Here is a 19,163-nt window from a genome sequence, read left to right on the forward strand (position 1 = left end):
TATTGCCCTTGTGTCACTAGCATGTCGTCTCAGCCCCACTTCCCTTTATTTCTGTTTGCAGTTCTCTCTGTGATGATGGAATTACCAGATCTCTGGAGAACTAGTCTCATCTTCTGCTAAAACACGAGCCTTAAACACATATAAAGGAGCAAGAGGGGACAAAAGACTTTCTTGTGGAAAAGTCTGAAAAATGAAACCAAGCCTCTAGAGAAGAGAAAGCAAGTATAAGAGTTGCACTAAGGAAGACACTGAACAGTCTTACTCTCCAGGGGCAACAGGAAGCAGGTTTTCTTTGTGGTTTTCAGGGGAAAGAAAAATGTTTTCTAGTGCCCATATTTCTTTCATGTACATGCAAATGCGTGTGTGCCCTATGTGTATGTGTTAGGGTAGGGGCACTTGTGAGTAGAGTAAGGCCCAAGAAAGATATCAGGTTTCCTGCTCTATCAATATGTGCCTTATTCTCTGAAACAGTGTTCTGGTTTTGTTTCTTTGTTTTGCTGTCTGTTTCTATGCGTATGTGTTTACGATGTGTATACATGTGGGTATGCATTTACACCATGTTTGTGGGCTCATACATGTGCAGCTGTGTGCATATGTGTGTAGGTCTGAGGTTGATGTGGGAATAACCATCAATCATTCTTACACCTTATTCTTTGAGGCAGAAGCTTTAAATCAACAAAAGCTAGCTTATAAGGATAGTTTTACTTGCTGGATTGCTCCAGGAATCCTGTCATTCTCAGCTTTCTATACTACAATAACATGTGGGTTGCCATGTCCTCCTGACATTTAGGTGGGTTTTGGGGATCTGAACTTAGGTTTTTTTGACTTCTTGTAAGAGCTTTGACTGCTATAGCCATCTCTCCAGCTCCAAAGAGGGCTGATCACTGAACCTGCCACTAGTCTAGAGGCTATCAAGCCCCACTGATAGTCCTGCTTCCACACCCCCATGGTGCGGTAGCTATACACAATCTTTAATGAGCATCCCACCAGTGAATGGGGCTTCTCTATTAAAGTATTTGTGTCTTCATAAAGTGGACTGGAATGGGATCTTGGGGTCATAGTGAACACTTACAAGTTTAAGAAAAATAGTGAAACAGAGGGTTTAGAAATTGAAAGAATTAGATTTGTAGCTGGAGAGATGGGTCAGTTGTAAAGTGTTCATCTTACCAGCATAAGAATCCGACTTTGAATACACAAAATGACCTTTCTATACATATGGCTGCATAATTTGACTTTTCTTGTGTGTTTTTTTCATACGAGTACTAGAAATTGAACACAGGCCTTCCTGCTTGCACAGTGTCTTAAGGTTTTATTGCTGTGGAGAAGCACCATGACCAAGGCAACTCTTACACAGGAAAACATTTAATTGGAGCTGGCTTACAGGTTCAGAGGTTCTGTCCACTATTATCATGGCAGGAAGCATGGTAGCATCCAGGCAGATGTATTGCTGGAGAAGGAGCTGGGAATTTTGCACATTGATCTGAAGGCAACCAGAAGGAGAATGTCTCTTCTGCACTGTGTGGAACTTGAGCATAGGATCTTGAAGGCCACCCCCACAGTGACACACTTCCTCCAACAAGGTCACACTGTTCCAACAAGGACATACCTCTTGATAGTGTCATTGCACACAGAAAGTGGAATACTTGCTGAGCTCTCTTCCCAGACCAGGTATAATTTTCAAGACATACTATGAATCTTCTTTTTTAGTTTATCTTGAATACAAATCACGTATGTTTAAGCCAAAGGAACCTTGAGAATCTGAAATCACAGAGGGTACATATTCATTCAAGGTATTAGACTTAGTTTAGAATGATGCTGGACATGAATTTTTGATGTGCAACATCTCACCAGTTCATTAAAAGCAAGAAAAGCAAGTGACTGGTTATTTATTTATTTATTCATTTATTTATATTTTTATTTTTATATCCAAACCACTGCTCCCTCTTTCAGTCCCCCTTCAAAGAGTCCCTCCGCCCATCCCCTTCTCCTCTGAGAGTTTGGGGCCTCCCTGGGCGTCCTCCACTGTGGTATTAGGCGCATTCTCTCCCACCGAGGCCAGACAAGGCAGCCCTGTCAGGTATAGATTCCACAGAAAGGCAACAGCTTTAGGAACATCCCTACTCCAGATGTTGGAGACTCCAGATACATGGAGACAGAGCTGCACAGCTGCTACTTATGTGCTAGGGGCCTTGGTTCAGCCCATGTATGCTCTTTGGTTAATGGGTCAGTCTCTGGTTATTTGACTCTGATGGTCTTCCCTTGGAGTGAAATAGCAAAATTTCCTAAAATTCAGTATCAGAGAAGATTTTCATCTCCCTGACATCCCTTGGGTGCTCATTTCTTTTTCAAGCCATGTCTTAAAGTCTACTATAAGTCAAAGATTGATTAAATTGTGTATAGGACTATGTCACTTTTTACATTTATTTAATTTCTGACTTTTGTCATTCTGGTGAATTTTGAATTTGATCATTAAAACTATATATTCAAAAATATAATCCTCATCATAAACATTTGGGAAACATAACAGACTTCATTCTAATAATTGCATCACTCATATTATTTAATATTTTTAAGTTTTAATCCACATGAATATAGAAACACTGCTTTATGAGTATGGATCAGAGCTCACTGCAATATCCACATATCTAGTATAATGAAGTTCATTTAGTTTAATAGATATCACACAAGTGAATTTATCTCTTCATAAAGTGAAGCCTGGTCAGACTGGGATGGGATCTTGAGGTCATAAAAACAGTGAAACAGAGAGTTTTGAAATTGAGAGAATTAGATTTGGAGCTGGAGAGATGGCTCAGTTGCAGAGTGTTCATCATACAAGCATAAGGACCTGAATTTGAATACACAAAACTCACACACAAAAGCCAACCTGGCAGTACATGCCTGTACTTTTGGCACTGTAAGTAGAATAGTAGAGACTGGAGAAATCCTGGGCTACTGGCTAGCCAGCACATCCAAATTAGGAGGTTCCAGGTTCACTGAGAGGCATAGAACCTAAAGATAAGGTAGAGAGCAATTGAAGATCATATTCATTGGATCTCCCATTGCACACACAAGTGCACACATAAAGAGCTGAATGTATATATACAAGCAGGCACAGACACTCACACACACATACACACACACACTAGATAAATAGAAAGATAGATAGATAGATAGATAGATAGATAGATAGATAGATAGATAGATAGGGGGAATGTAATTAATAGCAAACCTCTTTATTTAATAATTTGCATAGGGGAATTTGTGTGTTGTCTGGAAACAATAGGGCTGGCAGAGTAACACTCTGTGTGAGGCTAGAAGGTAATCCAATTCATCACAGCTCAGTAGCTGCTTTTGGTTCAAACTTCTAGAGTCTCATACTGGGCATTGTATTAGGCATGCTTAAGTACAATACAATTTTTGAAAAAAGGGGTTTTTTTTGTGACAATTATCTCAACCCTATGTACACAACAAAGCTCAAAGCATGGCTACATCAGAAAAATGTACATGTGACCTCTTCCATAAAGGTGGGTTCTATAGATTGACTGAGAAAAAAAAGCTCAAGATAAGGATCTAAGGAGAATGGCTTAGTACAGGTCACAAAGCTGATAACCTCATCCATTCCAGCCTTTTGGGCATAAAGCAGGCTATACCTCTCTTTTGTTGAAGAGACAACCCAGTTTGTTTAACGTTTCTGGTTTCCCTATTACTTACCTGTGAGCACAAGGACCTCATGCTCTCTACAAATTTGAAGCACAACTCTTTCCCTCTACAATTCCCAATAAGATACAGAAGTAAGTGATCAAAATATCCCTTTAATTCCAATTCGAGGGGAAACTAACAGAGAACATTTAACTTTCCTCTAACACATTCACATTTAGGTCATCTATCAATGAGGAAATCAAGGGACTAGAGAGCAAAGTAAATAATCAATGGAGGATGATGTTAGTGTCCACACTTGTTACACAGAAAGACCTGTGCTAGGCTAATTCTATTCACTTATTGCTTATTTATCAAACATTGCTTAGTAGGTCCTATGTGCTAGATAGACTTATAAGCTTAGGGTTTTATACAAAAAAAAAAAGAGAAGAGAAGAGAAGGGGAGAGGAGAGGAGAAGAGAGGAGAGGAGAAGAGAGGAGAGGAGAGGAGAGGGGAGGGGAGGGGAGGAGAGGGGAGGGGAGGGGAGGGGAGGGGAGGGGAGGGGAGGGGAGGAGAGGAGAGGGGAAGAGGGGAGGGGAGGGGAGGGGAGGGAAGGGGAGGGGAGGGGAGGGGGGAGGGGAGGGGAGGGGAGGGGAGGGGAGGGAAGGGAAGGGAAGGGAAGGGAAGAGAAGAGAAGAGAAGAGAAGAGAAGAGAAGAGAAGAGAAGAGAAGAGAAGAGAAGAGAAGAGAAGAGAAGAGAAGAGAAGAGAAGAGAAGAGAAGAGAAGCCAGATAAACTAATAACCATTGGTATAGTTGACATAATAATTATGGTAACTAATATTTAGTTTCTCCCCATACAATTTTGCTCCTATATTGCACTAAGGACTATGTAAGACACTAGGAATACACTAGGGAACAGACAGTGGAAATTGAGATAATTACTTTATTTGTGTTGCCTTGTTCATCACTCAGCATCTGCTTTGTGAATGTGTGTTCATATCATCTCCATGTAGCTCAGCAGAAGCAAGTTGCTTAAAGGTGCACAGTCAAACACAGCTTAGATACTATACAACTGAGGGGTGGATTGTGGACAAAGTAAGTGTTATGAGGTGAGGTCGGTGTGATCAAACGCAGAGTCACAGAAGAATACTGTAAACTGGGGGGGTCTTCCTAGGAAGAAGATTTTACTTTTTCTGATCATAAAATTTGAGGATAAAAATTGCAATGTGTGAGATAGATGATTTCATGAAGAATTGCATGATCTATGTATGCTTTGATGCAGACAAAACTAAGTCATCCAATCATTTGCAAGGTGTTCTATAGCTTCCCTCAAGATATGGTAAAGAAGATTAAACAATGATTGTTCATGGATGGAGAAATTGGGGGGTATTGGGGATACAGTCACTAGATAAACAGGAATTCAATGGACCCAGTACAGCTGGGTGTAGTGCCATGCATTTGCAGTCCCAACATTGAAGGTGGAAGCAGGAATAAGAAGTTCAAATTCATCTTTGGCTGCATTAGAAGTTCATGGCTAGGCTAAGATGCATAAGACTTAGAGAAAGATGAGAAAACAAACTAACTAATAAAATGATTCGATTCATATTCAGAATTAAGATGCAGAATGTCTCCTTGGCATGGAACCAAGGTGGCAGATAGAAGAGACAGAGTGACAGCAATCCCACAGGCGAACTCTGGAAACACAGGAAACTCCTGAGTTTTGAACTCAGGTCTGAAAAGTGTACACCTGGTGGAGAAACAACAGCTGACATGGGGCATTCAGTAACCCTGTCTATAGAATCTATGAACAGCAAAATAGTACCTGAAGGAGGGGGATTTTTAAAATGTGAACAGGAAAGTCTTTTCTGTCCGAAACAAGAAGGTATACTGTCATAGAAACTTGTGCAGCAGAATATTTAAGAAGCAATTAACTGACAACATTGAAGATAGCAAAAACAAAAACAACAGAGCAAAACAAAACAAACACCAAGAAATATTTGAGCTGAAATATGCTGATTTGTTTAGAAAATTAAGTTATTACTGACATAAAAGGGTACCTCTTGATAGAATGGTTAAATAAACAAGGTTATAGAAGCCTGATATGGAAATGGCAGAAAATAAAGTCTTCATGAGAAGTAGTCTCTTTTTAAGGAAACCTTCATCTGAAGAAAAGATGGAAGATTATACCAATCAAGGAAGGGGATTCTCCATGATCATGGGGGCTGGGATTTTAAGGGCATGAGGAAAGGAATCAGCAAAGGCAGAGAGTGAAGCTGTAGGGTATAAGGGTAGAGAATCTAGCATAGACTCTCAAAGTAACTTCAGAAAGTGCTGCTGGCTCTGTGATACTTGTTTTCATGAAAAGTCTCTTAGTCTAACCTGGGCTTGAACTGTGTAGCCTAACCTGGGCTTGAACTCATGACCCTCCTACCTGAGCAGTCCATGTACTGGGATTGCAGGTATGAACTAACACAGAAAAAGAGCCATTAATCTCTATCTGGAAAGAACTCTTTATGGGATAAAAAGAGAGAAAATAGGAGAGGGAAGCTAGTAATATGGAAGACAAAGACTGGACAGGTTGGGTAAAACTATAACGTCTGAGAGATTAGGAAATTGAGGGTAATTACCATAGAATTCCCATGATTGAAGAGTTCTAGCATAATAAAATTACTCCTCTTTTTATTGGCCTTATAAGTCAATTAATGAATTAAATTATGCCAGTTCTATATGTGTGTGTATGTGAAGTATGATATATATATATATGAAATTGTCATAATTCAATGAATATATATCATCATCATATTTTACTCATATATATATGCAACTACCATAATTCAGTATATGTATATATAATTCATATATATATACATATATATATATAATCATACTTCACTCATGCTCACCATCTAACTATACACAAACCCTTCCCATGAATCCAGTTTCTATGTGAGAGACCTGAGCAAACGGATAAAAGCAGAAGAAACAGAAGAGGTACAGACATCTTACTGCTGAGCTCCCTATGACAGGATGGCTTCAAAAGGCTATTATGATGAGACTTAATGACTTCCATTCTTTAAGTAGGCTCAGCATTGTGGCTTGGAAGGTGACTTGGTTCTGTGACTGAACTCCTATGGGAATTGTTCAAGAATTGAGAATGCTATTAGATATTCTTGTACATCCAAGAACTCACTACCCAACAAGTGCCTCAGGTTCATTAGCTAACTTTTAAAAATGAAGGTATTTACAAATAGGTCCAAGTCATACTCTTCAACATTTATTGAGTAATTATAGTACTTCACTGAGTACTATGTTTGCTTTTCACAATTAACTCACTGACTTATTGCAAAATTATAAGTAGGTAGTTGTTTCATCAGCAGATTCACATCTAGCCCAAAGCTGATGATTCTGGAGGCTTGCTCCTTTTTCCAGTTTTGTTCAGTCTTGGATGCCAGCACATTAGGACAGTGACATTCACATTCAGGATGACTCACCCCATATTGGTTAATCTAGAACTGCCCTAACACACACACACACACACACACACACACACACACACACACACACACACACACACAAACACACACGACTCGCTAGTGGCATTTCTTAAGCTAACCAAGGGGACAACCAAATTTCTCTCTTTCCCTCTCCCTCAGAGATTTATGATCAATGAGCTCTTCAAACAAGTCACACATGTAACTGTGTGATAGAAACAGAAAGCAGGTGTGTTATCTTCCAGATTGTTTTTTTGTTTGAGGATGGCAATGGAAGCCTTTGTTTAAGGATATGCAACTAGAAGGTGGTGACTTTCCCTTACCCTGGGTTGTTGAATAATTGTATTAGTTAGTTGACTAAGCTTGAGTGGGTCTTTATTTGCTACCACAACATAATTTTACCACCCTGGCTATTGAGGAAGTTCATGACAGTGGATCACAGGGCTGTAAGTGTCTCCTAGTTTTCCTTTGAAACACTCAGTTGAATACAAATGTGCCTTTTAAAAACTGGCTGCCCAGTGATCAAAGTCCAGTTTCCTCCTGTGATCTAAAACCGAGAATTTTCCATGGCCATGTTAGAAATCTCTAGCTGATCTTTAACTCTCTCTTTTTTCTTGAGCCTGAGTGACCTAAAATGTATTTTCAATATAAAATGCCACATAGTTACTATACACGGTTTGTTTTCCAGGATTCGAATGGGGTATGAGGGCTATTCACTGTTCATGCTATAAATCTTTGTGCAAGTCAATCATTGTTTATAGCTGCTTGAAATGAGAGATAGGAAATTGTAAGAGGATTGGCTCCAAACTCACTCTTTTATAAGTGTGTGAAGAGCCATTTGATGCAAGAGTCAGTAATATTTATTGAATTTCCCAATGCAACTTTGAATTAGGAGTATGCAGTAGTTAGTCTTTATTTTCAACTTGACTGGATTTGGCTTGCCTCTGAGGGTATTTCCAGACCATTAACTGAGAAGAGAGGGAGGATCTACTTTTAATGTGAGGGCATCACCACATGGGCTCGGGACCCAACCAAAATATAACAAGAAAAGGAACAATGTGTGACTTCTCTTTGGGAGACATGTAACCTACAACAGACCAGACCATTTTACCCTCATCTATCTAGGTGAACTGAATGGGTGGGAGAACTATGGCAGCTATATCTCCAAGAAGTTTAGTTAGCCTTGACAATGACTAAGGAAAGCTGTATCCCTGCAGACAAACGCAGCTTGCAAGATATTGCAAGATATTCTTTGTGTTTGAATTCAGGGAATTTGGTGTAGGGAACTATGATCTTTCCATAAGAGCTTGAGGTTGTGTGTGTTGTGGGGCTGTGCTGTAGTATTGTCTAGGTCACAGAGAAAGCTGAATTCCTGCAGTGGAGAAGGATGTGCAATAACGTGAATTGGTGTTCTTTTGGTCCACCAGCAAAGAATTTTCCTTTAAGGAAAAGATAAAGTTTAGAACCATTGCCTATCAGGACACATTTCTGCCTTTGATTCGAAGGTGACAAAATACAAGAGGATTCAGCGTGCTTAGACTCCTGTGGTGATTAAGTCTTGATAGGGTAGTTTGGCCTCTAGTGCTACAAACACTTAACAGGAATATCAGTGAGTGTTTGAGCTGAGATTAGAGATCCTAGAACTCAAGACCCAAGATGAAAGATGCATTCCTGAGAAAGACATCCGGGCAGAAAAAGGAAACAAGAGGCACTGTGGTCCACTTACCAAGTTCAGTTTGGTGGGAGGCTGGGATCGAAGGTGAGTTAAGGGCAGGGATGTTGTGCCTAGTTCTAGCCTTGACTTGTTTTGGATACTGGAGGAAAGACTACATTATGGGATGGTACTTGACTGACTTCTTTTGCCACTGAACCCAAATTGGCTTTTGGGTTTCCATTACTAAGCCTCGTATAGTTTCTTTCTAGCAAGCCAGGCCAGACTAAAGAGGAAAAAGTAGTTGATGTTTTTACGCTCAGGCACACTTATAGTGGCTTACACATAAATTTCATGCTTAGCTTCAAGCCACTTCTCACTCTTCCATTGGCAGAAGCGGTCTGGGTTTTCTTGGGCGCCAGGAACCGCCCAAACAGAAGCAGAGCAGGGACTCCCCCATTTCTCTCTCCTGGCTCCGCCCAAGAGGGAGCCAGCGGAGCTCAGCTGTATGGGGAGGGGGTGGGAGGGCAACCAAGCAGCTAGGTTTCCCTGCAAGGAAAAACTAGCTCCATGCAGAGGTGGTGACGGAGAGGGGCACCGCTAATCAGCAACTGTAACCGGAAGGAAAAGAGATACACAGCCTGAGCCTTGGAGGGTGGCCACCCACCCGGAATCCCCGGCCCTCCCGCTCCTGCGTGTGTGGGCGGATCTGGAATCTCAACACAAAGGGAATCCTCGGCAGCAGGAAGTGCATCACGAATAAAGGGGACCGGGGCGGGGACAATGAGCCTCCTCCTTTCCCTTTCCACCCCGCCCTCGCGGAACCCAGAGCCGCAGCGAGGAAACCCCTAGAGTCCCTCATCACTCCAGGATCCCCAGGGATTGGAGCAAAGAGCCTCCGCCAGATGTTTTGGGGCTGCTTGCACCTGCTGCCACGCCCGGATCCTGGAGGAGGGATCCCAGCGGTTGCTGCAGCACCGCAGACACCTGTTCGCGTTTCCCTCCTTCTTTTCCGGGTGCAGCAGCACCTGGGCTTCTGTTTGTTCTCTCCTGGTCTCTTAACTTTCCCTTTCTTCCTTGCTAGGGCTTCAGTGGAACCAGGGCTCCGCAGGTCCCTTTGCCCTCCCGCAGGGATGCACCCTAGGTTTGGGTGGATTTCTTTCGGAGAATGTAGGTGGAGAGGGAGTCCCCTCCTGAGCCCTAGGGAAAGGGGCAGGGAGACCGCTTTTAGTTTTTCTGAAAAACCGGCAGTTCCTAGCACCCAACCAGTCGAGGGGCTGAGGGTGGGGTTGGGGGGACCCTTGCCGCGGTGGAGAGGGGATCACTTTGAAACTGTTTTTACACGAAAAAGCAAAACCAAAAAAAAAAAAAAACCTAACTCCCCTCTGTTAGTTCCACGTATTTTATAAATCAATAAAAATAAGCAAACTTTCTAGAAACACTCTATGCACACTTCATGGGAGAGTGGGAAAGCATTACCCATTTAAGAGGGGTTTTTCCCTTTTAGTTTTGGTGGTTGGGGGGACAGCAAAGTGAATTTGGCGAGGGAGTGTACCTGAATTTCCTTTCAGAGCTGAGGAAGGAGAGTTTACAAAACCTCACACCTGGAGAGACCCTGGTAATCAGAGTGGCAGGCATTCAGCTGACTTGGAGCTGGGAATGGCAGGTGCACCGGAAGGGGGGCACCTCCCTCCGGAGCCCCAGGCTGCCTTTGCTACCTAGGACACCACGCTGGGGTGCCTCCCCCTCCCAAGTTCTAGGCGGAGGCGGGTTACCTGCAGTGACCTGTCTCCTCCTCTCCACGACACCACACCCACGGGACTCTGGTCTCCCGGGAGAGGGACAGAGCTGGAACAAAGGGGTCTTTGTTCCCGGTTCCTGGGGGGCGGGTGTTGCTCTGGCTCGCGTTTCTCTGTTCCTCAGCGTCCCTGGGGGTACTCGAGGCTTAGCGCCGCAGTCTCCCCAGATGGGGCGCCGTCCTCCACGACCCTAGAGCGCGGGTCAGGGCGCGGCGCCCCGGGCCACCGTGAGCTCTCGAAGGCTCTACGGAGAGACCCTAGGGGTGTCTGTGCAGAAGGAGGAGGGAACGGCGGAGGACGCCTGGAACGAGGCGGGTTCAGAGCTATGATCACGGGCTGCTCTGGTCACAGTGCAGCGGCCAGGGAGTAGCTCCTTCTGCTGCCACCCCCTTTTTTTGCCCGGCCCCATCCTCTGCACGCCTGGCCCCCCGCCCCTGCCGTCATCACGCTCCTGGTGGCTTCTTCCAGCTTGGCACTTTCCTACAGAGCCATCCTTGTGGACAAACTTTGATGGGGAATTTCACACAGCGCTGGAAAAATGCCGGTTATGAAAGGATTACTGGCGCCACAGAACACCTTCCTGGACACTATTGCCACCCGTTTCGACGGAACACGTAAGTAGGGCTTGCCGGAGTTGCCCGTTTCCCTAGGATGGGTTTCTCTTCGACTTTTGCTCCCTCTCCTCTGTTTCCATCCGCGCAATAATTTGCCTTCATGTCAGGGTAGCCAGGGTATCTTTTAGTGGAGAAAGGAAACAAAATAAAACAAGATTCCCCCAACACACACACACAAATCATAAAAGCACTTGGTATTGGTTTAGGTGGATCACTTGATTGCCTAGGTCTGGAACACAGAAACACAGGTCTGAAAATGATCAACAACTCGCGGTGGGACCTGTGCTGTGCTGTACCTTGAGTAGCTTGGTGCAGGGTGAGATGCTGTGCACTTTATTTTTCTAGAGTTCTGACGCTGCCCGGGTTAGAGTTTGGAGGTTTTCCAGACTCCTATGACTTTTCATTCGAATTTAAGAAATCCTGCGTAGATTCATGGAGGCCAGGTGTGAGCTGTCCATAGACTTTTCTGAGTGCTGGAAGTCTCTCAGAATCTCCCCTCTTAACTCTGAAATTACCGCAACACTTGAGGAAAGACTATTGAAGAAGGAGGAGTTGAACATTGTGAAGACTAATTCGACCACAGGGAAAGTTTCAGAGTCTTTTGAAGTGAAATAGTATTGAATATCCGACTTCTTGTGTTGGACTGGGAAAAAAAAATTCTGAGTGCAGATAAGGTGTTTTTTGTCCTTCTGGAAAAAGCCCGGGATCTTTCAGGACCACGGTCAGGTCCTCTCCTCCAGGCTTCTTGTGCTGGAGCCTGGGAATCTTGTAATTGGTTATAGCCCTGTCCTTAAGAAATGCTGGCAGTAGGTCCCACCAGGATACCTACATCTTCATTATAGGAAGTTTCTGTGTGCTCGTGGCCCCTTTCCTGTCTGTTTCATAAGACTCATATAGACTCATTCATTCTAAAAGCTTTCTCAGCAGTTCAGGGTGTTTCTATTTTATATTGTGGCCGTGCATCTCTTGGAGCCCGTGGGAGATTTAACATCTCCTTCCACTTCCACACAGACTGTCTGGACGCGCAGACCCTTCTGAAAGGGTGGGATACAAGATTTTAATCTTTTGGAAGAGTTGGGCAAGTTTTACATGCTAGAAAGGTGAAGTACTCTTTGATTTTGTTTGGATTTTGTTTTTAAAATTTAGCCTCATCAAGGCTTGCTCACTTTTTTTTCCTTTTTTGTAGCTGTGTGTGTGTGTTTTTTTTTAAATACTCCTTAGAGGTATCCAGTCTTTACCTTTTCGTATTGTGTTTTATTAGATGACAATAAGAAAATTATTCTGGCACTGGTTCAAATCCCGTCCACTGACACCACCTTCATAATCAACACTACTGATTCTAACTGCTCTAAAGGTGGTGATATACTGCCAACATCCGCATCACTGTCTCTAGCTGCTATAACTGGAATCTCTGAAGAGGGGTTCTGTGCAGTTGATGGTTCTTAAAGTTGAATATTCCAAACCAAGGTGATCTAAGCATTGGTCCTGAGTGTATGTCTTGAAGGTGAGGGAATAGAAAATACTGATTGGCTTATGTCATTGTCATTTAAAGTTGAATGGAGGATTGTGTATACTGAATCATGCAAACAGAACCCTGGGAACTACCTCAGAATGACATGTGGATTTCAGTTGCTAATCAAATAGACTGTAGTATGAGAATTTGGACTTTTTCTGACTGTCATGATAAACAGAAGTGTACATGTAGAGAAATGGAGGTGTGTGTGTGTGTGTGTGTGTGTGTGTGTGTGTGTGTGTGAATCACACTAGTCTACACATTCTTGTTAAAGAACATAAGCTTAGAAAATTTTCAATCCTTACTTTAGAAGCTCATCATATACCAATATTATCTATCTATCTATCTATCTATCTATCTATATCTATCTATCTATCTATCCATCTATCTATTTGGTGACCATACCTGATCTGTGCTCCCATGGTCTTGAGGAATTCTGGAGAGATGGAGAGTGCACGAAACCACAGTATCCCAAGTAGTGAGTGACATAAACATTGACAGTGGCAAGATTTTGTTTACAACATTTAATGACTATTTCTTTTCCCAAGAAACTCTGTTACAAAAAGATTGCTAGTCTCTCATTTAATTTTTAATTTAGTTGCAGAATAACTTAAATAATATGAAATTTAAGTAAATTCTCAGTCATAGAATTTGCTAAATGTAGAATTGTGAAAATATCACTCTGGTTTAGTTGATCTTATTATGACGTTGTCTTCTTGATACAATTTTTTTTCAAGTAGTTCTAACCTTGAAACTTTTTACAACGAGCATTCTACTTTCTCTTGATACATTCATAAAAATAATTTATTTTCTTTCAAAAGACAAGGATATATGCAAGTTTTAAAGTATCAATATTTTAATTGCCACCTCTGCAATAAAAAATGTACTGAAATTTTATATTGCTGTTTTATTCTGTGTACACTGAGTTAACTCTTCATTTCTACCTCATTTCTGGGACATGTTTTGGGGATTCTCGTGTAGGTTTAATTATTTTTATTGGATATTTTATTTATTTACATTTCAAATATTATTCCCTTCCCAGGTTTCCCCTCCACAACCCTCCTATTCCCTCACCTCTTCCCCTGCTTCTATGAGGGTGCTCCTCCATCCACCCACCCACTCCCACCTCACAGCCCTAGCATTCCCCTACACTGGGACATAGAGCCTTCAGAGTACCAAGGACCTTTCCTCCCATTGATGCCAGATAAGGCCATACTCTGTTACATATGCAGCTGGAGCCATGGGTCCTGTCAGGTGTACTCTTTGGTCGATGGTTTTGTCCCTGGGAACTCTGGAGGATGAGGGGGTAGGCAGAGGTTATTCTTATTTTGAACAATTCTAATAAAAATAAAGGAGAGAAAAATGTCCTGACAAACTTTCCCTTTCTAACCTAAACAATACACAGATATTTTTATTATTGTTACCCCTACTGATTTACTACCAAAATTAAAACAATTAGAAAAACTCAGGGTATCAGCTAAAGGTCTCCCCAGTGAAAAAATAAATGTGCTACCATCTAGACATCTACAGCATAATCCTATAAATGTATAGTATGCCAGAACAACAGAAAAGAAGATAGATATCACCCATTGCTGCTCTACTTATCTGCACTGCACTTTTTCTTCTTCCCCCTCATTTTCATATATGTAATTTATAAACCTGTTTGGAAGCAAATACTGCTTAGACAAAATTATAACTAAAGTATACTTATTGAAACATCTTCTAGATTATTTAAATGAAATATAATGAGACGGAGACCAAAAACCCTTCAGCTGTTGAATACATATATCCCATTTATGGAGAAAAAATTAATTACAATAATTTATTAGATTCATTTCGTGGATAAATGCTTCTCATTTAAAACACACAGGCATATATGACTATCATCATACCCAACATATAGCTCATATTAACATAGCTATTTTCACTGACTGTGTTTAGTGTGTTGTTAACCTGTCTGAATAAATACTGGCTTTAACTATATTAATATTGTCATAAATACTAAAGAAAAAATACTAAAAACATTTAAGGATATGTTAAGAAAAAAATCTAGTTCTTCAGTATGAGTATAAATACCATCTGATGAAAACTTAAAGTCCTTTTTTGGAAGGTATAAAGATGTGTCCATTACAAACATGATGGTGCATTAGCCTACATTTTCCAGACTTATCTAAATTTGAATAGGTACTTCTTTCTCTATGTGGTTACTAAGACAAATTGTACCCTGACATATCCTATCAATATGGTGGTACCTAACATCTTCAAAACGAAGGTGCTACTCATTAATATTTGTATATGTTTTATGTATACTTAGGTAGCATAACCAAAAGATTTAAAGAAATGTATTAAAGTTAAAATTCTTCCTGTGTGGATGCAGTTTTTTATGTGGAGCTTGTTGTTGTGTTGTTGTTATTTTAAGTTCTTCATGTTAGAGGCATAACACAATACACCTAGTGGTGTCAAGGGCAGAGTACATTAGGGCAGAAGCCAGTGCGACTCTCCTTAAGTCTTTGCTGAGTTGTGGTTTGGAGAATGTCAACAGAGGCGGATAAAGAGCAATAGACTTCATTATGTCTGGGCCTGTCTATAAAGCTTGTGTGAATACACTTAGGGAGATGTCCCCAGCACTCTACTTACTGAAGTTTGCAAAAATTTGTGCTCATTGGTATTGCTTTGGGTTTTTTTGTTTGTTTGTTTGTTTGTTTGTTTGTTTTTACCTGCTATTAATGGAGATTTTGTATTCCTCCTATCTATGTTCAGGAACGTGGGGTCCTATGTTTGTGTTCCATTTCTGTGTAATAATCACCACAACAAGGAGATGTTTGCCACCTCCCCCTTTGTAGTTGGGATGTCTAAGCATGGGTCAGCTGAGTCTTCTATTAGGCTGGTAAGGCCATAAACAAGTTGTCAGCTGCACCTGCTGTCTCATCTAAGGTCCCAGGTCAGACCTTCTGTCCTAAAACAATGGTTGGCAGACTTGTATATTTATAACTGAGGTCCTGGTTTTCTCTCCAGCTGTCAACCAGGCACTCTTCTCAACAGCTAGAGCCTGCCAGGAGGTATTACTGCTCCTTAGCCTCTCCCATGCATGAATAAGAACAGCTTATTTCTCCAAGATCAGCAAGGGGATCCTTTGGAGAGGTTCCCATAAGTCAGAACCCTTCAAGATAATCAATCTCCTTGCTGATGAACTCAAGGTCAGCTCACTACTTATCTTAATTATATTCTTAACCTAAGTCTCATCTGCACATTGATGTGTTTGTGCTCCACATTGCAGAGAAGGGAACCCATGGGGTGTGTATGTATAGGTCAGACTGTTAGAATCCATGTGGGAATTCTTTCTATCACAGCTGGTGTCTCTTTACCATTGTACTAGCCTACTGAGCCACACACCTGCTAGTCCACAAAGCAGGTTTTTTGAGCACTTTCTGCTAACAGAGTATGCAGGATACCATACTGAATTTACATCTGAAATCATCAGGAACAGAAGGTCTAACCTATGTGGGATTTTTCTCACATCTGGCAATGGCATATGTATGAAGCAGCCTAGGACATCATGGTAAGCTGTTTTCTCCTTCTCTCATGTAGATGCAATGTGAGAGATGGGGAAACAGTTCTGAAAATGAGTCTCAAGTCTCCTGGGCAAAAGAAAGATGCTCCAATCCCCCTTTAGAGCTGGGGGTATTAGTACTTGGTCCTCTGCTGGATGTGGAGACAGATGTGAGTCATCTGGAAGGAGTGGCACTGAATGACAGTCTGCATATTTTAAAGTGATGGGGCTGTTTTTTGTTTTGTTTTGTTTTGTTTTGTTTTGTTTTGTTTTTAACCATGTTAGTGTGGATGAACTCTGGGCAAGGTGCTTTTCTCTGGAGCTTCCTCCTTCCTCCTGGCTCTCTATTTCAGATTCAGGAAAGAATAACCCCTCTGGGTTTGAGGGTGGTTGTGCTAAACAGAATTATGTTTTAAATTTAAATTTATTGAAAGGTGGAGGAAGAGAGGGTGAAGGAAAGAGATGGGGAAGAGGGAAGAAGAACTGGTAAGACACTGTACATTCTTTCTCTTTTGGCTTTGTTCTTCACCTTCAAAAGAACTGTTTTAGACAATCTCATAAAATTTGCTGCAATGAACAAGGTACTTGAACTACAAGAACTAGATTTGTGTCCTTATCAGAAATTCATTGATAACAAGTTCAAATAATTAAAGAGTTATATAATCTTTAAAGAATAACATCAGATAACTTTATTTTGCCATCATGATAACAAGAAACAATGTGTATCTAAGAGGTTAAGGCACTGTGCTCACACTTCTTTTAGTCTCCACATTTTGCTTTACCTTTAAGCCAACAGCCATGGCAGCAGACATTTCACAGAGAACAAAAGGCCTGTGTATGGAGGGCTCTGGGTTACCTTTTTCTGAGCTATCCTAGATTGACATACTTCTGGGGAGAGCATTTCCTTTATGGAGAAGGGAATCTCATCCCTTGTCTCATCTTTCCGATGATGTTTGGTGGACATTGTCTATATACAAAGCCATTACACTGGGATAAATCAACCTTGTCTCTTTTATATCAAAGGGGGCAGTAATACATCTACACAAACTGCTACAGTATAGGTCAGAAAGAGCTGGGAGTATTAGTTAGGCCGAGAAGTCTTCACTTAATAAGTAACACCCAAGTAGAAATGCTAATGTATCATAGCATCCAAACCCACTCTATTGATTTGAGCAGTTTTTGAACCATGTGCTGCTGGCATTTATATGGGATTTGGGGGGGAAAATACATACCTTAAAGAACAAAAGGGTCAAGATAGAGTTTGGTGGATGATGGAAAACAGTTATGGGAAGTCTCTAAATCCTCGGTGCCTGTCAGACCCTAATAATATCTCTCTGCTCGGTTATGGGCCCCATAGACTGCTGTGATCATTTTCTGAGAGAAGTGCCTGTTTTCCCCCAGGGAGTTGGCTTTCTGTTAGTAGAAGGTGTTGATTTCTGGCTGCATAGTTGACTACTCTTCTCCTCCTGGGTCTTTCACCCCTGAGTTCTACTATAGAATTTTGCCTGTGGTGAAGAAAAAAGATTGCAGGTCTGCTGGAATTCATTCCTGGTAACTCTGATGGCAGGTGTGCTAGCAAGCAGTCCCTGGATGCCTATGGAGAAAAGCCACAGTTAGAAGGCACAGGCTCACAACTGCTGCATAGGGCACAATTCACCTACACTCTGCGTTGGTTGACAACCATCCAGATTCTAAGTTTTTAATCCATTTTGGTTTAGTAGAGACACAAAAACAAAAACAAAAACAAAAACAAAAACAAAAACAAAAAAATACCAGGTAAGACTATAATTTTGCCTATGGCAGCATTCAACTTTTCAAATTTGGCAACTGGAGCAACCGAAGAGTTTTCTCAGGAATTTAAGTGCTCAGATATAGTTCTTAAATTGAAAATTCTCTGGAAGATAGATCATGTATTCTGCTGCTGTTAATACAGTTGTCTGACTCCTTTAAGTCCCGCAGAATTCACTTGTCCCCAGATGAACTAATAATCTTTTCTAGCCCATCGAATGTATTTGTCTTGCTTTGTCTCCTGGCCCTGTTTGTAGCAATACCATCCACCGACTCTTCATTCTAGAGAGTTAAGTTAGCCTTCAATGCCCACATATGTAATTGCTTTATTACAGAAATATCCCAGTTTGGCTCCTCATGTCCAGTCACTCTTCATTTCTCTTATGTTAATTTGAGTCCTCCTTCACAATCATGAACTCAGTCTAACTGGACTCCAAAGACAGTGGTCTCTCTTGCCATTGCTGTACAATCAGATTACTTTATACCCAGAGTGACTTCTATTAGGAGTAACATGAGCACTTAATTGGGTCTGTTAGCTTTGTACTAACACTTGGAAGATGCTTCTGTGGGACAATTCAAGCCATACCTCCTCTCCAGGTTGCAGACAGACTTAACCTGAGCATACTGCTCACCCAAACCTTGGCGACTTAAAGCTAAATATGCTCTGTGACCCTCAAGACCCACCTCTGAGAAATCTCTAAGGGTAACAGGGGCCTCCCTCTGCTTTGAAAATAACCTATTCATCTCTCTAATCAGCTCTGCTAAGCATTCATAGTTCAGCACCCAGCTGTAAACTCTCGGAAGGCCTGGCTTGCCCCATTTCCTGGACTTGCAATAGAGTCTTTGTTCTACACTTAGTTTTTTAAGTGAAACATTCTCAAGTTCCTCCAAGGCCAGAGTAATATTTTAGACACATCTAGTTGCCATCCATAGTAAAGTAGACTTCTTTGGCTTAGGAGTCTGTGATTATATTTGTTATGAAATGATTCTGTAGGATAGACCCAAAAGAAACGTTTGTTTGTTTGTTTGTTTGTTTGTTTGTTTTGTTTACATGAATGCTGTGCAGGTCCTCATCTGTCTATTCTGACCACAACTCAAAGCCTAGTGAGATAGAAGGC

At 41.5% G+C, this 19,163-nt stretch overlaps 1 protein-coding gene and 1 long non-coding RNA gene across 2 annotated transcripts in view; one reads left to right on the plus strand and one right to left on the minus strand.

Moving 5' to 3' along the window:
* Window positions 1–1,294: 1,294 nt before the first annotated feature.
* Gm27217 (predicted gene 27217) lies at window positions 1,295–10,974 on the minus strand. Its single transcript, NR_155517.1, has 2 exons — window positions 10,557–10,974; window positions 1,295–1,758 (listed from the first exon to the last, which is right to left on the minus strand). It is a non-coding gene; the product is annotated as a predicted gene 27217 (long non-coding RNA).
* A 48-nt stretch (window positions 10,975–11,022) lies between these two features.
* Window positions 11,023–19,163, plus strand: part of Kcnh8 (potassium voltage-gated channel, subfamily H (eag-related), member 8) — a 376,486-nt gene continuing 368,345 nt past the window's right edge. The window contains exon 1 of the mRNA NM_001031811.2: window positions 11,023–11,194. Within this exon, the coding sequence (NP_001026981.2) occupies window positions 11,119–11,194 (76 nt within the window). The 5' untranslated portion in view covers window positions 11,023–11,118. The remainder of the gene's footprint in view (window positions 11,195–19,163) is intronic.

Source organism: Mus musculus, chromosome 17, assembly GCF_000001635.26.
Source record: "Mus musculus strain C57BL/6J chromosome 17, GRCm38.p6 C57BL/6J".
Lineage (NCBI taxonomy): Eukaryota > Metazoa > Chordata > Mammalia > Rodentia > Muridae > Mus > Mus musculus.